The 25945-nt window shown below is 31.2% G+C and overlaps 1 protein-coding gene across 1 annotated transcript; it reads left to right on the forward strand.

Annotated features, from left to right (window-relative positions):
• Positions 1 to 8472: 8472 nt before the first annotated feature.
• Positions 8473 to 24724, forward strand: Hgtx (HGTX homeodomain transcription factor). Its single transcript, XM_074241143.1, has 4 exons — positions 8473 to 9443; positions 9507 to 9617; positions 15320 to 15537; positions 23896 to 24724. Exons 1-4 carry the CDS (start codon positions 8651 to 8653, stop codon positions 24091 to 24093), a joined length of 1320 nt encoding a protein of 439 aa, XP_074097244.1. The 5' UTR covers positions 8473 to 8650; the 3' UTR covers positions 24094 to 24724.
• Positions 24725 to 25945: the final 1221 nt, after the last annotated feature.

Consider the following 25945-nt stretch of genomic DNA (forward strand, 5'->3'; position numbering starts at 1 on the left):
AATCCGCTTGTATGTTTGTGTACAACAAAAATTAGTGTCGATCAATACAAGAATTTTTTACTCATTTGAAAAAATTTAAACCATCTCGTGAAAAAATTTTGTCTGACCATATATAATTTTTTAATAAAAGGTTGTGTTGAAAATATCTAATGAAGAGCGCATGATCCCTCAATCGTTGAGTGTGACAAGTATTTTTTTTTCATTTTTTTAGAGAGCTTTTATTTATCATTAGTTTTTGGTTTAATAATTTAATAAACGAATTTTCGTCTAATCAAAATTTATTTTTTTACCTTCATATATAGCCAGATATAGTCATAAATGATAATATCAACTAATATTAAGCCATATAAGGTTTTATATGAAAATTGGCCATGTCAGAAAATATTTTTACATAAAATGTCAATGTTAAATTTCAATTTTGCAAAATTTGTTATTTTATAATCACAATAAATAAATATAAATGATTTAATGTTTTGACGTATAAATTAGATTGTGCGTTGTTTATAATGAAAATGAATTGAAGGGATTAATTTATTTAGTGAGATAATTTAGTGAAGCATCACTGGGATTTATCCTGTTCTGTCGAACGGATCGAATCAAATGATTGGTGTTATCAGAAATATGATACACATACATACGCGGTCGTGCACAAAACGGACGGTTTATCTATTGATCAACATTTTAATTCTCTTCAAGTCTCAATTGTATCTGATAAAATGTATACACACGGGTTTGTGTTCCAATTTCACGGCGTGTCATATTTTGATTTGTACGTATCTGAATGATAAGAGATAAATAACTAATTTATTGATTCCCATGTGTTTTTTTTTTTTTATTATTATCTCTTGTGTAAAATTTAACTCTAAGTTTTGATTGAAAACATCGGGGTAGTAAATACAAATATGAATGGCATTGTTATCAGAATCCATTTTTTAAGGAAAAATTTATTTTATTTTTCAATAGTTATTTTTTATTCAATTTATTTAGTTAGTTATTATCGCAAACAATCTAAAAATTTATATCTTAGCTAGTTTTTAATCAAAATTATTATTGATCAATTAAAACAACTAATTCAAATTGAATTTTTAACTGAATTTAATTTTCCATCAACGTAAAAAATGAAATAAAACAAAAATTTAAAAGGGCGGTTTGCTTATTGGATATTGTTACCCGTCAGGGTGTTATCGGAACGCCCAAATGTTATTGTCGGCAAAGCACACGGATTATTAATGCTCAGTCGACAAGTCGTAAAAGGCGGTACTGTGAGTGAGAGTAGAGAAAAAAAATGAAGAATAAAGTATAAAAAGTAAGCGGATGATAATGCTGGGTGAATTATAGCTGCTGGAGTATTAAGCAGCGCGGGCGCATTTGCAACGACGTGACAGCCCAGGGCCCAGGCACCAAGCCAGAGCACGAGCTAAGTAAAGCCAAGTAAGGGAGCGAGTTAGTTAAAAAAAATTAAAGAAAAAAAATATAATAATAAAAATGAATATGAAAAACTAAAGAAGAAAAAAACGAAGCCACTAGGGGTAGCCAAGAGACGTTTATTAAATTAGTAGTCCGTTACCTAATGCTAAACGTTTTCTTTTTAATAATTTTCCTCTATATACATATAATCATAATCATAATATTATATATCTTTTATCTCGACGCTGGTTTACTTGATAGAATAAACTATTTGTCTTATTTAATTCAAAGTAGGCTTTACATTTTTTTATCTTCTGACATTAGTTTAAAACTTTAAACTAATGTCAGATAAGCTCTTTGTAATAGTAAAAAAATTATTTTCACATTATAACTTAATATCTTAAACTTAACTTTCTTGCAATGAGAGAATTCAGCGGCCATGTGCCACCTGTCGGATGTTTTCAATACTACATTTGATCGAAAAATTATAAATGAGCGTATTATATAAAATTACCTCCAGAAATATCAAGCCAGATGTTTTGAGAACATTTTAGGATATATTTTTTTGAGTTGAAATATGCAAAATCTTTAAAAAATAATGATTTTTTTTAATTTTTTCAATGTAAATTTTACTGTAAAGTTTCCACAAAAGAAAGAGCAGAAACTCTACAGATTTATATTATCCATTAATATTAGTATTCATTATAATAATCAAATCCTTATATAAGCAGCATTAAACGTATTCGACAACTCTTAGCGTGATATGAAAAGCCCATTTAATTTTAGGTTAGCCTCAGCCACAACATGGTTAACCGACATACGGCGGATAGGATATGATGCAAATCAGTGTATCAGCCTCATATCACGTCCATATGTCTCCCGAACAGTTTCAACTTATTGGCTGGTTGTATTCCTCCAAGTTAACAAACTTCTTTAGCTCTTTTAACTGGCATTTCGATTTAACTACATATGTGGCTTTAGAACGGATTAAGAGCGTTGTGGAGCCGCAAAGGGGCTCTTATTTAAGCCCCTACCCCCTACTCGGTTTCCACCCTTTATTATTTATTCTAAATATATTCTATGTGCTGTTTGTGCGACAAACTGTGCTTATATATTTAATACTACAATGCATTTAAACAATGCAATATAACACAATATGAGTAGAATACTTAGTTAGAATAATTAAGAAATGCGCTAGTATCTTGTGAATTATTGACATTTTTAAAAATATAATCTCATCCCGATGTTACACTTATCGAGACTGGTATTATTTAATTTTCTCCGTGAATATTCTATCCCTCGTATGTAAGTATATACATATAAAGGCCATTGTCATTCACTTTCTTTATAATCTCCTGACATATCCTGTGACGTTGGTCATTTCAGGTCGAAAAGAAATAAAAAAAGTCACAGTGGTGTATTGTGTGCGAAAAACTGTACCTTTTTACTAGGATAGCATATACAGCGTACCCCTGAGTTTTCAAGCGTGCCTACACAAATCTGTCGGGGCATTACAATAGAATTTACCGTCAAATTAGCCGGCACAGGTCAACTATATGGGCGTCCTTGTATGTGTCGGTGCAGTCTAGTGAGCTTACTGGATGACTTTTGATGCTTAGCCACGTATTTCGCCCCGCTGGATATGCTATAATAATGATGGTAACAATAACAAGGTATAATAGGGGAGTATTATACTAATAAAATAAAATAAAATAAAATAAAATATATACATTGGGAATAAAGTACAGTAGCTACTCATTCACTCATTCACCTTTATTGCCGTTTTCATCCGTTTCTTTGTTATACATAAATATATATTATAATAATAACCATCGATTGGTCTTAATGTGTCTTGCTTAAAGTTTAACATTAGGTACCAATACATTTTATTAGTTTATCAAATCCGTATATTCTTCTGTGATGTATACTTGGGAGTAAAATATGGTTTTTCAGCATTTCAATCAATTAAACTTTTTTTTTTTTTAACTTAAATTTGACACGACAATTGTTGAATATTTTTAACTCAATTTTATTCCTAAAAAATTATAATTTCAATTTTATAGAAAAAATTTCAATGACCGGGATTCGAAGCTTGATCATTAAATTTATTAAATTGTGTGAGCCATGTAAAATTTTTTTATGAATTTTTATTATGTAATTTAATTGTTATAAAAATCTAAAAAATTTTTATAAATTTTCTGCTCGATTAAAGATATAATTTCTTTCTTCAAAATGATTTTCTTGATCTAAAATTTTTTTATCTATTTCATTGTAATAGTACCTAAGATTAAAAATTACAAAAACAAATTAAAATAAACCACAAATAATTTCGAGCATATGATTTATGTAAAATTGATCACAAGCTTCGAAAGCATGTATTACATGAATAATTGTACATGCTTAATATTGATGAATTGATAAATGAAAATATAAGATACCGGGAGTAACAAATACAGCAGTCGAATCAATATGATCGAGAAAATGAGTAGAGGACTAGGGACGTGCGGTATCGCCAGCTTGTAGAGATTAGTAGCATCTGCCAGTAGTGCGTTGGTACCCGTACCCGTAAACTATTTTTCTGTTGTATATTACATTACATAAGACTATCCATATATGTTGTATGTACGTACGATTTTTTTAACAAAGTGTAGATATTAGAGTGACAGATAAGTGATCGAATAGACGGACTTTTAAAATATCAACCACAATAATGATGTCGGCTTTCCGCGCACGTACTTGTCCGATCGATCATCGACTGGTTATTATTTAAGCCGCACCGTAACGTCATTAATATCTCGTTAGGTTACACGAGAACAATCTACACACATATACATATCGAGATAAATCCCTGGGTGTGTATGACAGTGACAATGTCATGTGTGCGTCCATCCATCAACGTGTCTTATTATTTTCCCACAGTTTTTCGTTACCTAACTTTTATTATTATTACACTTTTATTCGTGTTATGTATTTGCTTGTTATTCAACTGCTTTGTTAACAATTTCATGGATAATTTTCTGTTAAGAATTTTAGATTCTTAATGTAACCCGTAAAAATTTTTTGACATGGTCAATTTTCATAAATAGTCTGATTTCGTCATATGTAATTACATCAGGCTATGCATACAAAAAAAATAATTTATTGCAACTTTTATTTTTTTCAAAAATGTGTTTGTCAATTAACTCATCAAATTTTTGATTGAATGGAAGACAAAGATGGAAATTATGGAAATAAATTGATTCAAAAATTACTTTATTAAAAAAATATTGAAAAAAAAAAATTAAACTTAAGTTAATCATCAATCTTATAACTAGTAACATACAGACATTCAATGCATCGATGTCTGTACTATAAGTAAAATTGTGTGTCGTGTTTAATCGTTCCATTGGCACGGATATTGACTATATACACCCGGGCAATTTGTAGAGGCACGACGACAGTCGGTGATCATCGAGGGAGTTTTACCGGCGCCAGTATGTAGAAAACACAGCAGTGGCACACTCTGGTTCATAGGAGCTGCTCCGATGCATATAATACAGATACAGAGTGTCTTTTCTTCGCTGAATGGGACTCATATAACGCTTGAATGCTCTCAGACTCGATATTGGGCCCCTGAGAATATACTAGTCACCGTGCAGTCGTATAATAATGTATAATATAATAAGTAATAGACGCCCGATACTGACTAGAACTACCATGAGAATAAAATAAAAGTAAAATATATAAAGAGACGGGATGTCTGTAATATAAGTGAGACCGAAATATGAAAATAAAAATAAATTCAGAAACCTAACAGCTGTCATTGCTCTACTAGAAGTTTTTTCTTCACGTCATCCACGATACTTACGTCTCATGCATTGCTGGATATACTATTTACTGTAGAGAGTCTGTCTGACAATTTAAGAAAAAGATAAAAAAATTATTTTGAAAAATTTAATTGTTTTTAATTGAGTGAAAAATTTCTCAAGTTAATAAAAACTTGGTTAAAAATTTTTTTTGTTTAATTGATGATGATCTAATTCTTAAAATTGATTTTTATGGCCCAAAATTTTCATCGTGAGTTAATTTAATTTTTCTAACACTGAAAATCTGATAAAAAAAATTCATAGTAAATTTTAATTTTTTTTTGTCTTTAAAAAATTTTTAAATCTCATTAAACTACTATAATTTCTCAAATCATTGTAAAATATCTATTTAATTCAACACAAATAAAATGCTTGAAGTTTTAATCAGACGTATTAAAGAAATCCCCTGTTACTAAAATCACAACGTACATATTAGACACATATATGGATGTTATATACACTGAATAACATAATAACATAATACAATATACAATATATAACAGATAAAGACACAGATATATAAATATATGTACTCACATTTGTGATGTACAATATATAAAGGAGCTGTAGGGGAAAAGAAATTGACACATCCTAAAAGCTATTGCAAGCATTTGCACGATGAATTATCTCCAGTTGACTAACTGCATACCTAATCCATTACATTTGGTAATAATAGTTGTAATAAGTCAGTCGAAAAGTTAACGTCATTGATAGAAATATAACGCATGCGCGTACATGATAGTCACGCATGAGTCCGCTTATTCTTTACCTGCCAACTCGTTAATAAAATTTGATGTTCTGGAAAATTAGCTCTCAATTACCTTTTCGGGGGCTTTCATTATTGTTCTTCATCCCCTTATATTACACGTTATAGTAATGGTAATAAGTTTTGTATATAAAGTTGAATTGGTGAGGAAAAAATGACTTATTTTCTCTATTGAATACGTAAATTCAACTGAAAGACCAATCAGATACGCTTACGTTATGAGTTATGACATATTGCATTGAATTATCTTCACAAATGGAATTGATATTTTGTATAAGTGTGAGTAAAAGTTATTCATTATTCATTTATTGCGATACCAAGTGATGATAGCTATCATATTTCAGGATTTCATAAAAATCATGTAATATAATTAAATTTTTTTTATTCTTACTACTCAAGTGATTTTTAATTTTACTCAATAATAATTCAAAAATGTTCTCAGGTCTCCTCACATTGAGTTAGTTCTTTTTTTTTAGGTTTCAAAATTTATAGATATTCCCTGTTTTCGGGATTGAATATTTATTTTTTTTTTTTTGAGTCACAATTAATCAAAAATATAACGTGAACAATTCAAATATGACCAACACTAATACACAGAAAAAAACTATTTTATTAAAAAAAAAAAAGATATCGCTTTTGTTTAAAAAAAATAAATTCTTGAATCAAGACAACGGATTCTCTTCGAATTGAAAATACTTTTATTTTTAGTTCAACAATATTTCTTTTAAATTAAGTAGTTTTTTAAATCTAGTTTTACCCTACGCTGTAAAAAAATTTAACTTGAATAAAAATAAAAATTCTTGAACCAAAAAAATAATTTTAAAGAGTTTCATTGTCTTGAATCAAGACAAAAAATTCTTATATCAAGTGAAATTTACTTAAGCCAAAAAAAATTTCTTAGCTTAAGAATTTTTCTACTTAAATTAAAGAGATGACGTTCTTCAAAATTATTTACTTGATTCAAGTAAATTTTTTTTTCTGTGTAGTAAAATCAAAACCACCCCTGCCCCTTTTCCACACTTGTGATATTTAAATCAAGCGCAGTGGTGTGATAATTAATCACTTGATACCGGTCAAGAAAAATGTGTTTATGTTTAACTAGCAAATAAAGAAAAACAAAGCTGAAATATAGGGTTTGTTATTTAGAGAAAATACTAAACTCGGTAAGAGTAAAGTTATCCAGTAGCATTATAGCCGTGGTGTTTTCTGAAAATAAGGTACACGGACATTAACTAAAGTGTAGTTTGTAAGTGGTGCAAGTCAACAGTAACGTCCGGCAAAGTGAGAATAAGGATTGTGACGTAATGTGTGTGCTGGAAGCATATATCCCACTTTATTTCTCTTTACTCTTTTACTATCTCCTAACTCTAACCTCGAGTCGTCTATCGGGACTAGACTCAGTCCCGAGTCCTTCTATTCTACCTCAGCTACACGACACCAGGATGAGTATAATAATAAGTACTCCACACGTACATAATACAGGGTTGGAGCTGAGCTTAGTGCGCGCGCCGGTCTACTCTTGTTTTATTCAGTCGGGATCATAAATTACAAGTTTAAACACACAATGAAAGACATTTAACAAGAACCTAACGCGAGATTGAGAGGCCACGCCCCGCGAGCGCGGTTAACTTCCGCAGTAGCGGGAATCAAGTTCTCCAATAGCGTCTCTGGTCCCGCCCTCTCCAGATCTGCTTCTCCAGCGCGCCACTGCACAATCCCTGTCCAGAATCTTCCCCTCTGGCGATTCCCAGCCGCCTATTGGGTCCGGACTGCGGGAGCGAGAGAGAACCCGAGCACACACCAGCGGGGGTGAAAATCCTGAAAACGGTCCAACGACCAAGAGATGCACCTCGCATTCCACTCGTTCCACTCGTAGGTGCCGCGCACTGTACGCACTTCCGACACGCGCTTACTCATCCATCCTTTTCAATTTACTTCAATTTTAAGTATTATTATTGTCAACATTAATAGTAACTTCTATTTGTTGTTAAATTAATAACAAAAAAATTCTTTTAATTTTGTGGAAGTTTTAAATAATTAGTGAATTACTCAGATTTTTTTTTTCGTACTTCAGTATAACTAAAATATTTTATTTGGTTATTTGAACAATGCGAATTTTGGATCCTTCAAAAATTGGGAGAAACCTTAAAGTGGAAATAAAAAATAATAATAACTGTGCTTAAGTGTGTTTGTGATTTTTTCTGACTTGTGACTTATTTTTACGTGATAAGTGTTTTAATTAATTAATAATAATTAAAATTTGACAAATTATCTTGATTAATTTTGGAGCTGAGATTGCCAAATTATCAAAATATTCACAACACAGTAATTATTGCTATTTAAAATTGTATTTGTCTACTTATAAACATTGTCTACTTATTGTACTGTTTGAAGCAATTTAAGTGATTATATCAATGTGTAATTGGGATTCCAATAATATTTGGACAGTCTAAATGCCATAAGTAAGCTTTGTAAAAAAATAATCCGTTAAAACCGGACACAAAGAGCATAAAAACTGGATATTGCATCGACAGCAAAGCCTCTCGACTACTCTGGATTTAGCCGTACGGATTGTTCATCGCCAGACGATAATCGGACCACGTCATCAGCAAATTATTATGCACGTTGCGAGATGGTGTGCTCCGTGACCAGCGCCGAGAGCCTCCGTAATAGCGGTATAACAGAGGCCACTCGTGTTCATCATCATACTCTGGATACATCGTCCCATAATACTAATATTAACAATAATAACAACAATAATACCAATATTTCTGGAGGTAGTGGTGTAAATCACCCATTGGTCCTTGGAGTGAGAGACAGAAGTGAAATAATAGACGCAATGTCATCGCTAAGTGATGCCCACAGAAGAAACGGGCACATAGATGGCGACCGGAGTTCTTCCGCAGGGTCATCACTGGGATCTTGTTCGCCGCCGCCAGCTTCGAGCCACTCGCCGCCTCCACCGCGGCCACCTTGGCTCCACGATTTCCACGCTGCGGCTTCGCCTCACGTGTTGCAGTTCCTAAATTTGAGTGGTGGGGGCATGCTAGCGGCTAGCCAACCGCTTGCCGCGCTCCACTCGATGGCCGAACGGAGCCATCAACACCAACAACAACAACAACAATTGCAGCAGCAGCAGCATGCGGCTCAGCTTCAGCGGCAGTCTATTGGATTGGGGCAGATAAATTCAACACCTCCGCAAGGCCAAGCGTCGCCGACTGGCAGTGGAAAACATAGCCCAGCTACTTCTGTTACTTCGGTAGGCAGCAATCCGCACGGCATTGACAATATTCTATCCCGGCCCGCTGCTACTCATCCTCAGGTTCCTTCTTCGGCGGCTCACGCGCTCGCGTCTACTCCCAGCCATCCGCAGCACTTGGCTGCGCCGAGATATGGAATGCATGCAGGTTTCACTGCTTCTGCAGGTTTGTTTCTTTGATTTGGGAATTTTTTTTTTTGGATAGAATTTCACTGTGGATTTTTTTTAGGACTCGGACAGTTTCAGCAGAGGACAGAGGCTCGACATCCGGCTGTTTATTGGCCAGGATTACAGGGACTTGTTAGTGATCCTCTGGCATGGCGAGCTCGGTTACATTCCTGTAAGTTTTTTATTATTTATGTTATAGTAAAGTAAATTAAAAAAAAATAGAAGGATTTTTTGATTTTTAATGAGATTCATTAAATATTGATAAATTATTTTTTAACATTTTTGATGATTTAATTTATTTTTATTTCGAGCCAAAAATGATTTATTAAAAATTAAATAGTTAAAAATTTTTATTAACTACTCATAAATATTTTTTAACTGTTAATAAACATTTATTTGGAACTTTTTGCAATGCCGTAACTTGAATAAATAAAAAAATTCCAATAAATCAGGTAGATTAATTGTTTTTCTATAAAAAAAAAAAAAAATATAATAAATAAAATAAATATTGAAGAGTGATAATAATTGATTAGATAATATTTTGTTTCATATAAAATTATTAATGTAATCTTACAAGTGAGATATTCAATTCAAAATATATTTATCAATAAATTTAGTTTTTTCCACAAAATTTTTATCAAAAGTTAAAAAATAAATGCTTCTATTTAATAAATTAAAAAATTCTTCTATCAGTATGTTAAAATTAATATTTAGTTATATTTTTGCCCAAAAAAAAATTATTTAAGCCTAGAAAATTATTAAAATAATTTTATTTTGGTCTTTCACAAAATTTTTTCTTTAAAATAGACCTCAAAGTTTAGAACTCTTGAGGATTTAATTAAAATCGTAAAATTGTTTAACAAAAAAATTCTTAAGCACGATTGAACCCTCAGTAATAACTAAAAAAAAGTAAAACCTAATATTATTTTAGTATTAATATCTCAACATCGTTATCAAAAAATACAACTGTCAGTGATTATTTATGATAACGATTCTTATCAAAAGTATAGAAAGATAAAAACAATTATAACGCAATCGTAGCCTGCAAGGGTTAATATTAAAATAACTCAAGAGTAATAAAATAGTAATTAACAAAAATGATTAACGACAGTAATTACCATAAAGTTCGTAGAGTGTAATTAATAATTATGAACAGACATTGCCTAAAAATCTATTTAACGATGTAATACATCCTTTAAGAATGTTAACAGAAACGATAAAGTAAAACCGTAAAACCGCGTGGATTGTATACTTAAAGTGTACATTATAGGGCAACACGTGACATTCCCGCCCCTACTAGGTTTCAGAGCATAGATCAAGTCGGCGGTGGCACATGTGCCGGAATTTAAGGAGGGTGGTGATTTTCTCTACACACACACACATGCACACATATATTTACTATAAATGTGTGTGACCACCGAGGGATCGGTTGGTTGTGGATCTGTGTGGTTTCTCAAGAAATATATATAATAGGACCGACGAACGGTAGCAGGCTGTGCCGTCGGATACAAAACACCGCGTTGAGATATTTGCTCATTTTTTTATTTGGTAACCACTGTTATTATTGTTATTTTAGATTTTTATAGCTGTCATTATTTTAAATTCAAATTATTATGTAATAAAAATGGTTAGCGAGGTAGCTATCAATCATTTTAATACTTTTGTTTACCGGAAAATTTTACTGGATAATTTTTTAATTTAACTTAAAATCCCCATAAATTACCAACTAGATTTACATATCATTAAAACATTTATATGTTTTGTAAACACGGAACGACGGATTTATATAAGAATCCGATTTATAACTCGAATGGAGGCTAATAATTGATTAGCAGGACATTAATTCAGAGTTTACAATTAAAATTATAAACATTTAGTGAGTATAAAAAATATTTATCGAGAGATTCTGGTAGATTAAAATATTTTATTTACAGATAATATAGATCTTAGCTTATTGTTAGAGTTAGTAGGGTATATTTTGTGATGTGTGCATGTGTGTGAGCGTTTTTCATCGTCGATCGAGTGCGAAATGAGCCTCGTGAGGCCAAAACGATCGCCACGGGAGCAACACACCAGTGTTTATGCCTCTAACCGATACGAGTACCAGCAAATTCTTGATGGATAAAAGAGACTTTGACCTTATAGGTTTGAGTGTAATATACAGTGCACACACATTGATATATATTGGTACAGTCACGGTTATAAAATGATTTAAGATATGTGTGTTTTCATTTTTTGTATATTATCCATATAAAAAGCATGTTCACTTTACTTCGAACATATAAACGTTATAGTAGAACGTCGAATCCCCGGAAAAGACATCGCGTTCATCTCAATCCTTATACTCGTGAAAAAAAATGTTATTGCGCCGAGTTGCTGACACGAGTATTCCCTTAGATTTAATTTAGCAATATTGTCTCCTTAAGTGTAGGGATAAGCTTTACTTTTTTTATTCTTATTATCATTATCATATTGAATAAATTTTTTTCGAGATGGTTTTTTATGATTCACCATCACCAATACGTTTGTGAATATCAATATTTATCTCGAGGATTATTAAAAAATTTATTTGTCGAGGGCTTCTGAGTTTCATGAAAAATAAACATTTTTTTTTTTTAGTGTTTTATTTATTAATATTGATAAGATTAAATTCGATAAACTAAAAAAAGAAAAAAAAAATTTGTTGATTTGAGGGAATTTTTTTTTTGATCCAAAGATAAAATTATTTTGAACAAACCGAAAAATTATTTTTTTAGTCAAGAAAAATTCTAAATTTTTGAGCAAGAGAATATTTTTTTTGAGAGATACAATTAAAATTTTTTTAAAAAACTAACAATAATTTAGTTTTCCTTTAAGAATTTATATTTTTGAGTAACTAGCATAAACAAAGCTTCTTTAGATAAAAAATTAATTGTTCCAAGAGAAAAATTGTAGAAAAATATTTTTATTGAAGCAATTATTATTATTATTACTTTATTTGTTTTTTTTTTTTTTTTTTTTTAATATTTATATAAGTCAATTGAATAAGTTTTGAAATAAAGTAAAGAGGATCAATAATAAATCATTTGGCAACAATTAACCATCTAATTATCGAATTTAATAGAATTCAATTGAACTAAAATCCAAATTGATAATTTTCTCAAAAATTATTATTTATTAATGGGCATTATTACTTCTTCGGCTTAAATACCCAATATTTCGCATGAATAAATCGTTTTTTAGTGCCCCCAAAGTATTTCAACAGACACAGTTGAGTTTCGTAGCCCAGCGGGCAGTAGCTGCACCCAACAGTAGTAACGTGTTCATAAGAGTTCCAAGAGAAAACAGAACAAAAAGATAATATTAGAGAAGCAAGGACAGCGGCTGTAAAGGGGGGCTTTCGCTGTATTAAGCTCTCTCGGTTTGGCTGTGTCGGAGCAACGTGGTCTGCGGGACTTTCATTTAATAAAGCAATTTGTAACGGAATACTGAACGAGGCAATAATGGCCAGTAGGCGAAGAGGGTTCTAACGAGCTGCTTACCACATTCCTACACCTAGGGAATCCGAAGCTTAAATATTTCCCTATTTTCCGTTTGCCCTCTCGCTCTCGCTTTAACTCACTGTCCATGAATTAAGTCTGTAAAATCCAAGTAATGTCTTTTCCGATATCATTAGGTCGATATTGTTCACAAACTTTTCAGATAATTACACTTTGTGCTTAAGATAATGCACGGAAAACATAAAACACAAATTAAGAATTATTTTTTTTTATTTTAATTACAAACTTTTAAGAAAATACTGCATAAAAAATTATCATTATTATTATCCTTATTTCAAACATTTAATTAATGTAAAAGCAGCAATTATTAATGCTCTATATTTTTAATTATTTGAATTTTCTAATAATCACGTTTTCTAATAATAATTTTTTTATAATAGGCAAAAAAAAAGAAAAATTAATAATATTATTTATTTAATACAAATTTTATAATTTTTATTTTTTTGATGTGTACGTCAAATTTATTTTTAACTTAATCTTCTTGATGTGAGTAGAAAAATTCTTGAACTAATAAATGTTTCTTGATTTAGAGAAATTTTATTTGATTCAAGAATTTTTCTCTCGAGTCAAATTAATTTTTTTTTCAGTTTAAAATTCATTAATTATTTTTTTTAATCATCAAATCTACATTCAATTGCAGCATTACACTTGTTAATCGATTAAGCGATAATCCTAATAAATATACATACATATATATTCGATATTTAATGGCAAACAGTGAAAAACAATGGATATGGTAAAATATCGGTTTGACTCGGGACTAAATACTTTGATAGGAGGCACCAGTTCATGAGCGTAAATTAAACTGTTACTGCAAATAGTGGATGTAAATGCAGTCGCTTATATTGTGAATTGTAAATGCGTAATATTCTTGTACTATATCTACATACTAAACGCACAGGCATCAAGCATGATAATAATAATGATAATAGTAATGATGATAATAATAACAAATACAAGTAAAGAGAAAAGCTAGGTACATGCAAAGCACAGAGTATAGTTACTGTAGGAATACATTAAATGCGTTACCGCCGGCATATTCAGACCAAACACTACTGCACGAGTACAGAGTAGAGGTCATACTACTGGTATGCACGATTATAATTTCTGTAATGCGGAGAACCACGTAACAATTATAAATAATCGTGCTGCATACAAATATTGCTATAATATTCGTTTATTATCATATTGACCAAACCAAATTAAATTAACTTGATTTTATATATATTATTATTAATATTAATATTAATAGAAGCTATTATGCAATATAATGTGTGGTTTTATTATTTGTACTGTTACTATTAGTTATGAAAAGTAGTTTTAATCTAATTTATGTTGAATGTAATTTAAATTTTATTTTTTTATACTTTTATTTTTTTGAAGATTCGTAAAAAAAAATTAAGTTGATTTTAGTGGAATTATTTTTAACAGAAAATTATTCTTAATGAAAGAAAATTTGGTTAAAGACCAAAATTTTTAAATAAAAAAATTTTTTATTATGTTGAAGACCATAAAATTCTTTTCAATGATTTTTTTTGTTCAAAATTGTTTCACTAGCTTTTTCTATCTGTAAAGTACTTGAAAAAATAAAACAAGTAGATTCTGAATATTAGTTTTTAAAAAAATATCTTGGCTCGAGGTAGAGGTTGAGGCTATATTTTTACTTTAGTAATCTATTTAGCAGTCACGTAGGGACTAGGGTCACTCGCGCAATTAAAACTTACATATTTTTAATTATTACATTAAGATAATCGTAATATATGCATATTAGAAAATGTTAAAAAAATGAGGAGCAATCATGACGCCACACGCAGTTATGAGACAAATAATTATAATAATCCCGAGGTTGGAGATGTGCTAATTAAAAAAATGTAATTATCCTCATCCGGTTCTTAAGTGTGTACAGAAGGGTGGTGTTTCTGCCCCAGAACACGATAAAATCCTAAAGAAAATCCTTGTAACGCTCCCACGGAGAACAAAGGATCTTTGCTTTTTTTCGCTCTTTCAACCCTTTTTTTCTCGTTTAATTTTATTTTTCTTACTTAACTCTGTAGTATATACTGTGCTCCGAGCATCAAGCTAAATTATTTCATTTAAATAATAACGCAGTTATCTTCCAATTGCTCTCGATTCACTTTTTCGTAAATTTATCACTGAATTTATATTTAAAGTTTCTTTCCTAAGCATTTTTTTATCATACGGATTTTTTTATTAAAATTTTACCATAGTTAAAAATGATTTACCCTGAAATTAACGGCTTAGATAATTATGATAAGTTTAAAAAGTTATGATTTATAATAAATAGAATCAGTGTAATAAAACGATAATATTTCAGTGTCACAGCAATTGGGATGTCAACAAGTTATGTCAGGAGCTGCTGGTGGTGGTGCCGGCGGTGAGCACGATAACGGCAAGAAGAAACACACAAGACCGACATTTAGTGGACAGCAGATATTTGCTCTGGAGAAGACATTTGAGCAGACGAAGTATCTTGCTGGACCAGAACGTGCTAAACTAGCTTATGCCCTGGGAATGTCCGAGTCACAAGTCAAGGTAAATTTTTTTTTATATTAAACTCAAAATTTTATTTAAAAAAAAATTACACTATACTGAAAAAAAAAAAATTAAATTGATTCAATAGAAAAACTCTTGAATCAAGTAAAGTTTACTTAAAGTAATAAAAATTTTAGTTAAATATTTTTCTACTCAAATTAAAAAGACAAAGCTCTTTAAAATTTTCTTGGATTACGAATTATTTTTTTTTTTCTAATTAAATTGGTTTTTTTAGTGTAATTTTTTTTATTTATTTGTATATTATTTAATTTTAATCAAGGCAGTATAGTCAAATGACAAAAGTATCCAAAAAAAATTTTTCCGCTTTTCAAATAATTTTTTTAATGATTAAATAATCCAAAGTGATTTATCATCAATGATTCATATTTTTATGGTTTATGATTAATGATCAATAAACCAAATTTTTCTAATTTTATGATTGAATGATCTGTCACGATGAATGATAAATGATCAATGATCTACATTTTTATGATTTAATATTCCAAAAAACGTGACAAGCTTATATATTGTAATAACACCTGTATATAGCCAGTATCCGATCAATTTAAAGTAAAAAAGAGCATAATATTTTCACACATTATTTTTTTCATAATAAGTATCATATGTAATATATCCTGTATACTTAAAAAGCTCTGCAAGCACATGTACGCAGGCATAGAGAGAGAGAGAGAGAGAATATATATAAGCTGAGAATCCCAGAGTCTGAGTCGTCCGCGAATAAGTTTCACCAGAACAGGCGCCGCGAGCAATATGGGCGTCAGTATATGTGGGTGGAAGTACCGATGGTGGATGCTGGATGCTGGTGTTCTCTTCTACGTTGGTGGTGGTGCCACACTCTGGCATATCGTGCACCTATACGTAGATCGAGCCCTCTCTTCTTCTCTTCTCTCCATATTCTGTTATGTTGGATCGGAGCATCTCACTCCTGCTCGCTCTTGCTACCAACTAGAGCAAACCGCCGCGCTTGGCCGGATGTAGCCCTGTCATTGGCTCGTTCCACGCCGCCATATTTACATTTTTATTGAAAGCTATAAGTCTGCAACGGTGAGTGATGGCTATAGGGGATGAGTTGAATTGATGCTCCACGTACATGTGCATGAGTTTGTGTGAGTGAGCCGCAGAGCGATGAAAAAGAGAGCTCGCCAGAGAGAAGGAAAAGATAAAAAAGTGGATACTAATACAGGAAAACTCGAGGACGAGACAGACATAGAAAGTGTGTTCAACGAGGGTCGGCATTCAATTACCTTGGATTTCGTTGGTAAAGTACGATTCGTTTATAAACCATCTCAACGTCCGAGATTGCGAGGGATATACACAAAAGCTCTATCATCTGAGTAACGATGTCGACACTCTCCTCTTATTTTTCAGTATCCTATTTGATGAATTTTTATTTTGATACATAGCAAAAAAGGTTGATACATTGATTGAATCGGTTTTTAATATAAATTTAATTATAACACAAGAAGCTATTGAGATCGAAGTATGAAAATTTATAGGGTTGTAGAGAAAGGTTCAGAGAAAATTTTGAGTCCAGAGTGAAAACTCCAGGGCAATTAGAACCAAAGTTATGGTGTTTTAAAGCTGAAAGTTTGAAATTTAGATTTTTTGCTGGAATTTAAAGATTTTGAAGTTTTAAAAATTCGTAGCTAAGATGTTTGTGAAAATTAAGAGTCAAAAATTTATAGGGTTTTAGAGGGAAGCTTAAAGAAAATTTTAAGCCCAAAATTATAGTGATAGAATAATTAAAACCAGAGTTACAGTGATTCAAAATTGATTTATTGAAATTTTTGAACAAAGAATTTTCATAAATTAATAATTTAAAAATTTATGACTGAAAAAAAAAATATCGTAGTGATAGTATGTGTTTATTAACATGTGCTGATACTAAATGGCATGATTGACGCGTATAAATAATAAAATCCATAAACGCGGCCGTAAAAAATGGACATGGGCACGCGTCATTAACGACTTTGTGTAGTAATAAGTGAGTAAGTGAGCTACTACACTTGCTGGCATTTAGCTCTCCCCTATTCGAGTTTAAGCACTGTAACTATAAGAGGGGGAGTGTCAAAGAGCCATGACAGCCGAGCGATGCGATACGATGGCACACCGAGGGCTACAAGTGCGACTATCTGTACTTTACTAAACGAACAAACAGCGGTAGTGGTATTAGTTTCATGTACGGATGTGTGTGAGAGGGTGGCGGCAGTTGTTTACGGCGGGGTAATCTGCTCGTCGACGGATACCAATATCGATGACGTCAATTAGTACGAGGGCTTTACTCTGCTCAGCCAGTTTTCCGACGTGTGTGCTACCATATCGTTGACGGCCTTTGCCTACACTCGCGAATATACCTCCCATGTATCATTATGCTTTCCTCTATACATGTATGCGTTGTTATAGTACGGCAATGCGTGGCGTGGCACGGTATGATAAATCACGGCAGCAGCCGTTGTTTCCCTTCATTCACCTCCCACGCGCGACACGAGGCTTATTCCACGCTCAAATGAGAAAGAGAGGATTATACACATCTTGCATCAGTTGTATTGTTCCACTCGTCGATCCGTTATTTATTTAATGTCAATAAGCGGAAGTATTGTCCCAATGTGTGTCAAAGTTATGATCCGGAATGTCGAATTTGTGAATTAAATTTATTTTCTGCGCCAGTAATTTATAGCAAGTGTATTTTTTTTTTTTAATTTATCCGAGAAATAATCGACTTAGTGTCAAAATTTTTGAAAGATAGCGTTAGTGGTACATCTGTTCTAAACTATAGCTGAAAATGACGTTTTTCAAGTCAAAAAAACGGATGGTTCTAAAAAAAAACTCAAGGAACGTCTGTTAAAATTTGCTAATGTGAGAAAAAATTTTATGATTGTCTAAAAAGTCCATATATAATTTTTCGATAAAATTTAGTGTTTAAAATATCCGCCAGAAGGCGCATAATCGCTGAACTGTCTCTATATAAGAGAGTTAAGTTTGAGGTATTTAAATTAAATTTAATTTTTTTCAATCTGCAAACACACGATGATTAATTTATATTTTAATAAAAAAAAATAAAATATTTAGTGAAAAGATTAAATATTATACTCTAAAAAAAATTTATTGATTATCTAGATTGATTTGAGTTAACAGTTTCAAGTTAAGTGTTTTCAAGTCGATAAAATACGTCAATATAAATAGTTACAGACAGGCGGCTGTCTGATGATCTGTGATGAATATGACATTGAGACTTGAATTTAGAAGTATTTCCAGGTCGTTTACGTCAGCTACTCTTTATTCAAACAGAGTCCCCGATTTGATCGTTCGACTCATAAATTTTCCCGCGGCCCAATGGATTTTACCCCAACGGAGAATAACTCGAGCAATAATGAAACTCAGTCTGCGTCTATGTCCTCATAATTCCGATCTATTTTATTTCGGTTGTAATCTTTTTTTTGTTTAAACTGCCCAAGTTAAAGCTAAAGCAAAAAGCTAAAAGTAAGCTCTCACATTCGTTGGAGTGAAAGAGTAAGTACCGAGAAATAATATTTTCCGTGTAGGCATAAATCGATCGGCGGTAAAACATAACTCGAGGAAACTAACGTCTGGAGGGAAGTTATATAACATGTAGAATATGTGCGCAGGTGAATGACAGAATAAGGTATAGGATAGTTTTGGGATATGGGATATGGGCGATAATGCGCTCTTCTGTATTCTGTTCTCGTCGCGGCGCCCCATATCGATATGTTACCTCTTGTATTACCACTCGCTTGCTATATACCTTCACCCTCACTTCCTTTTGCTGGTTTTGGCCCTCTTCAACATCCTCCTATGTACCATCAACAATCCTTCCTTCCTCTCTCTCTCTCTCTCTCTCTCTCTCTCTCTCTCTCTCTCTCTCTCTCTCTCTCTCTCTCTACTCACACTCTTACCACGGCGGCTTATTCGCATGCTCAACCTCCGCAGAATCAAGCTGCTTCGAGATCAAATGGCTTCACCGATATGCGTGTTATACACCATCAATAATATTATTATACATTTTACTATTCGTACGTGGGGAATCAAGATATATTTTACAGATATCCAAATCCAAGTGCTTTTATTTTTTCTTACAAAAATTCTATTGATAAAAATTAGAGAGCTGCGTTTTGTTTATACACTGAAAAAAATTTTAAGATAAAAATTTTTGAACCAAGAAAAATATTTTCAAGAGAGTATTTTTTTTTGCTTGCAAAAATTTTATCTAATAGAAGAATTTTTTTGTCTCGATTTAAGGTAATAAAATTATTAAAAATAATTCCTTTGATTTAGAATTTTTTTTTCAATGAAGTTTAAAAAATTTTCACTAACTAAATATTAAAAAAAAATTGTTATAAAATTGATGATATAATTTTACAAAGTAATAAAAGTTAAAAAATTTAGTTAGAAAAATAAAATTGTTATCAACATTAATCAAAAAATTTAGACAAATTTCTAAGTTTCGTAATTAATTTTTTTTTTTTACATTTTAAATTATTATGATGAAAAAATGATACATCCATTAAAAAATGACGCGACGTAAAAAATGTTTTATAAAACTTTTAAATCACAGCAGCGATCGAACAACTAAAACTAAAATAAAACCCCCGAAGATAAAAATGATAAATTATCGTTCAGACAGAGAGCGGAGCGGCTGTAAAAAACATTGAGATTTGAATCTTTGTCATGACAAATTTCAACGACTATCAATCGGGATATCGTTATCTGTTTTAAATTCCGCTGTTCCAAAAACGTGATCCCAAAAAAGCTAAAAAGAGAACATTGGTAGTGTAAAAACCGGGAAAAACGAAATAACTGATACCCGAGCCGAAGAATGACGATTCCGCGGTTTTATACTCGGCTTTACAACACAATGTTCGGCTTAGATAATCTTGATTTAATAAATCTAGCAGTTGGATGTGGATGCTGCTGTGCCCGGCTCAGTACGACTCGAGGGTGCAACACACCCTCTGATGACGCGGATGCGTACGGCAACGCGTGCGTAACTAATATGGATAGCAGGGAAAAATATAAAAAACCACATCGGTAATCCGGCGTAAAGGGGCCAGACATTTTTTCCGGCCGCAGGCTGTTGGGATTTGTGTTACAAGTAACTTTTAGTGATTTGCTAATAGTCCTGCTTTATTTAATATTAACGATCTGCCTTATGTAGAAAAATATACATCCCTTTTATTTAATCAATCGATTTTATAATGCCGTAATAAATTATATTGGTAATTTTTAACTCACTTTTATTTACACGCTGTAATAAAACAATTTTAGGCGTGACTAAGCATTTTATGCTTTTACACGCCGTGGATTGTTAATATAAAAATTATACAGTTGTTACGAGTCTGTGTTGAGATTTTCAAGATTCTTTTGTGTGAAATCAATGAAAAATTCCGTTGAATTATTCGATTAATTCAATCAATTCTAACACGGGATTATTATTCAATAAATTTTTTATATTACACACTAATAAAAAAAAAAAATCATAGAAATTTTATTTAAAATAAATAATATTGATTCAATGAAATAATTTTTAAAAAATTAGTCTTCTTGTTTCAAAAATTTATTCTCTTGGGTTTTAAACTTTTGGAATAAAATTTTTGTATCTGCAATTAATAATTACACTGATAAAAAATTTATTTTATCAAAGAAAGACATTTTAAAAATTTTTTCGGGTTCAAATGAATTTTTTAAAATGATATTTTTGGTTAAATATTTTTCTTCTGTATCAAATTAAATTTTTTTTATCAATCTACTTTGACTTTAATGGAATTTTTCATTTAAAAACAATTCTTTATAGTTCAACTTTCTTTTAAGAACTGTAAAAGACAAAGAAAATATTTTTGACTCTAAAAAAAATTTAAGTCTAATAAAAAATAATATAAAATAAAAACTAATCTAAAGTATGACCAAGCATTTGATACTTTGACGTAAAAATTTGTCGACAGAAAAAAAATTACCGAACGGTTGAACAATACGATGTAGGATACGTCTAATATATATGATCCAGGTTCCCCGTAGCCTTATAGAGAGATTTGTGGTGTTGCCAGCTAATAACGGTGGTTGATATATTGAGTTTATTGCGTACACTCGATCGTGAAACATCGAAGTGCCACAACTGTGTCCTACACACCCTTATGAACTCTATACATGTATCTATGCACACAACTAAACTTTTTGGAGGTGTTACTGCCATTGGAAGAGAGAAAGAGGAAGTGTATGCAGCATCGACCAATATAATCGGGCGTAATATTCCTCCTCTCTATACCGTAGTGTTGACTAGCGAAGCCTTTGAAAATTTATTGGCAGATCAAGTGGGTATGGGCAATACGCCTGACCCAAGAGGATTGAATATAAAAAAATTATGTTCATCCAGATTGATTGCTTTGATATATTCGATATATTTATATAAAAGTATTTGACAAATTCGGGACTATTTATTTAGTATCGATACCCCCGGGTGTTTATCCTTAGTCGAGTTGAAAAAATAACGTGACAGTTGTGGATTGAAAAGACAAATAAATTTTTATTGGAAATATTATACTCATATTTATTTTAACGATAAATGTCATCGCTAAGATAAATTAATGTTAAGTAGTTGGGTAAAACACACGGATAAAAAAATTATTTTGATTTGAAAAAAATATTCTTGATTCGAGAAAATTATTTTAAATTAAAGACAATATAATTATCTTTTTGGAGAGTAGTAGTAAAGTGATTTTTTACACAAACAAAAAAGATATTATGGCTCAAAAAAATTATTTTTTTGATATAAAATTTTTTTATTGCTAAATTTTGAACAATTTACACAAAAAAACAAGTTCGAATTTTTAATTGAAAAATTTTTTCACTCAATTTAATGATAAATTATTTTTTAATAAAAAAAATATTTTGTAAATTAAAATTTTTTTTCGTAATGATTTAAAAGAAATTTCTTGCTTAAAAAAAATTTTTTTTCACTTTAGAAAATTTTGTCAATATTTCAGACAGTTGAAAAATTGTAAATTAATTATCATTAAATGAATTGGCCCCTCCGTTGATCTTAAACAATTCCCGTTTGCCATTGTCAAGTGAAGGTAAAAAGAGTCTTTCTCTTGATTTGACACCTATATATAAAGTACACGAAATACATACTGGGAATCGTCTCTGTCCCCACAACAATGTATTTAATTAACGTAACGGGCGTCTGGGGAGTACGGTAACGCCAGGAACTCTGTACCGATTGCACCCACAAACCACCTAACCCCCGATTCAAACTACTTCAGTGAAGCTTGCTACAGAGCCCTTGGTATGATGTCTACATCCCACTCTTGAGGACCTATGTGTGTGTATAAATATACTCCTACTGCTACGCCACCGTTCGCTACCCCTCGACCCCCAGCGCAGAGAAAGGTTAAATTAAAGATATAAATGTCTCGCTTTCTTGGTGGAGCGCTAAACGGATTAAAAAGTAAACGGGTATCGTAAAAGTTAATAGCTGCTCGGATGAAAATTAAAACACTTAAGACGGCATGACATGAACGCTGGCGAATCTCAACAAAATTAAATACTTTTAAATTTTTATACTTTCTTTTCAGAATAACGATGTTTACAAGGCTATATAAAACTTTATTTACTCTCTTGCTTTATTTAATTACATTCATTTCGCGAGCTTCATCGTTAGCGGGCTTTTTTTTAAGAAGTGATTTTTAATTTGTAACTATTAACTCCTCAAATATTTTTTGGCTTGAAGCGATTTTCATTTTTCAATGAAAAAGATTTTTTTTTTATAATTTTACTACTTTTTGCGATTCAAAAATATATTTATTAATTTGAGTTTTTTTAATTATAATTTTTATTTTACAAATTAATACACAACACAAAAAAAAAATTTTCAGTTTACATAAAATTTATTTCTGTTGAGAAAAAATATTTTATTTCAAGATTTTTGGTACTCAATTTAAGACAAAATTCTTTAGAATGATTTTCTAGGTTTAAAAATTTTTTTCTTAGAATAAAATTTATTTTTTTTTACTGTATGACTGAAATTTCTCTAAATATTCCAATTTATGTAATTTTATTAAGAAATTTTTACAACTTTAATGAAAAAATCTTAAACAAGATAATTTAATTAATTTTCATTAAAAAAATTTCAACTTCATTTTTTTGTAAAATTTCGACAAAATTGCATCTAAAATAACTTTGAATTATTTTTCACTTCTGAAAAAAAAATTTTAAATTTTTTACAGTCCATCTATTTTTATTTTATTTTGAAAAGACTAATCACTATTACTAAAATAAATTCCTGACAGTTGAAGAATTAATTAAACCAAAAAATTTGTGTTGAAGGTCTGGTTCCAAAACAGAAGAACCAAGTGGAGGAAAAAGCACGCGGCGGAGATGGCCACGGCGAAGCGACGCCAAGAAGAAGTGGAAGGTGTCTCGGCGGACAACGAGGACGGGTGCAGTGACGGCGAAAGCGAATCCACCGGAGAAACAGCTGCCAAGAGACTCAGACGAGAGTTGGAGCAACAGTACGGGCCGTGAGAAGAGATAATGCTTGGGGGTGGAAGGCGTGGCCGCGGACTCTAGGGGCGGTACAGCTGGCATCGGGGTAAGAGCGACGTCCAACGAGGGAAGAAATTCCAAAGACCATGCCAGGAGTTTCTTCGGCTAAGCCCGGCACGAGCTTCTCAACACCAATTGCTGTATTCAACTGATGTACGTCGAAGCGACGAGCTTTCTTCAAGAGCAAGAACAAGAGTAACAGCAAGAGGATTTTCACCGACCCTTTTCTTTTTATTTTTCTTTTTCTTTTTCTTTTTCTTTCTTCTTGTCTACCACAAATTTCTCTATTTTTTCCTTATCTTTCTCTCTCCTCGTCTCTCGTAATCCGGTTCGCGCGACACCGCTTTGACTCGCGAAGGGGATCAATGATGCTAATGTTTTCTTTTTTTTTTAAACTGGGATCTTTAGTTTCAACGGCAATCGTGTAGTGATTGATCGGCAAACTTCTTTCGGGTTTGTTTTAATCTCAGGGCTTTTGAATTTGAGATCGAGGATTCCGAGGCTCAAGGGTGGAAATTAAGAATGAATTTGTTATTTATAGACACAAATTTTGATGTTAATTTTGTTACTTTTTGTAAGAAAAAATTCACTGCAAAAGTTTGTCATGAAAGACCACACGGAAAGAACTAGACACTGGATATCATCCTAGATTATACTCAGTGATATCTGTGGTGAAAAAAAATTTCAGATAGTAGCTAGTATAATCCAGATTATACTGGGTGATATCTTGATTATACTCATTTTAATCTGGATTATACTAGCTACTATCTGAAATTTTTTTTTCACTGAGTATAATCTGGGATGATATCCAGTGTCATCTTGTTCTTTTCGTGCACTTGAAATTTTTTCTACCTTCTGAAAATTTTATATTCTTCTTAACAGTTTATTAAAAAATTACTTATTTTCATTATAAATTAAAAAAAAAATTTTTTTGAAGACTTTGAAATTTTTTCTCATCAAAAAAATTAAATTAATTTAAGAATAAAAAAAATTCTCTACTATTGTTTTTAAATTTTAATTTTGACGATTATTAGTTTACAAAATTTCTGATTTAAAAAATTTCGAATTTTACTATGACAAAAATTTTGCATAAAATTTTTTTACAAATCGTTAAGGTATTAATTTTTGGTACTATAATTAAAATAAAAATTGTAAATAAATTACATAATAATTTATTTGAAAATCAGTGCAATACATTCCATTGTCGTCAGTACTATCGGTGTCCATCTTGGCCGCGGGTGAATAATAAAATATATATAGATATAACAAGTGGGAGTAGAGTGAAAAAATGCTGGATATGATGTCTGGCGGGTATTGTATATTATGTAGATATAATAACTGTGATTGTGATATTTGGCGTTTTAAATGCAACCTCGATCTAAGTAGATGTAGCGACCGTTGTAATATTACTATATTATATATATATATATATATATATATATATATATATATATATATATATATATATATATATATATATATATATATATATATATATATATATATAAAACTATGAATATGAATGAATATATTGATCTCGAATGGTTGAAATGGTTAGAGTTTAGTATAAGAATGTCAGGAAGAATTTAAAAGACATTACCTCGACTTGAAATTAAAAATAATACAATATAATATAATATATATAAAGTGGACTGGTGAGCTGAGACTCGAGTGTTGACAGTTTTATCGGCTACTCATTTATTTATAATTTATAATTTATAACTGTACAGTATTTGGAATATAAACCGTTAATTAAATGTAGCGACAATCTGTATAAATTAATTAATTAATTTAATGAATAAAAGACACTGTATAAATTATACATAAATGT

Source organism: Cotesia typhae, unplaced genomic scaffold, assembly GCF_013202065.1.
Source record: "Cotesia typhae breed Kobodo isofemale line unplaced genomic scaffold, CoteBio_Ctyphae contig_33, whole genome shotgun sequence".
In the NCBI taxonomy this organism is placed as follows: domain Eukaryota; kingdom Metazoa; phylum Arthropoda; class Insecta; order Hymenoptera; family Braconidae; genus Cotesia; species Cotesia typhae.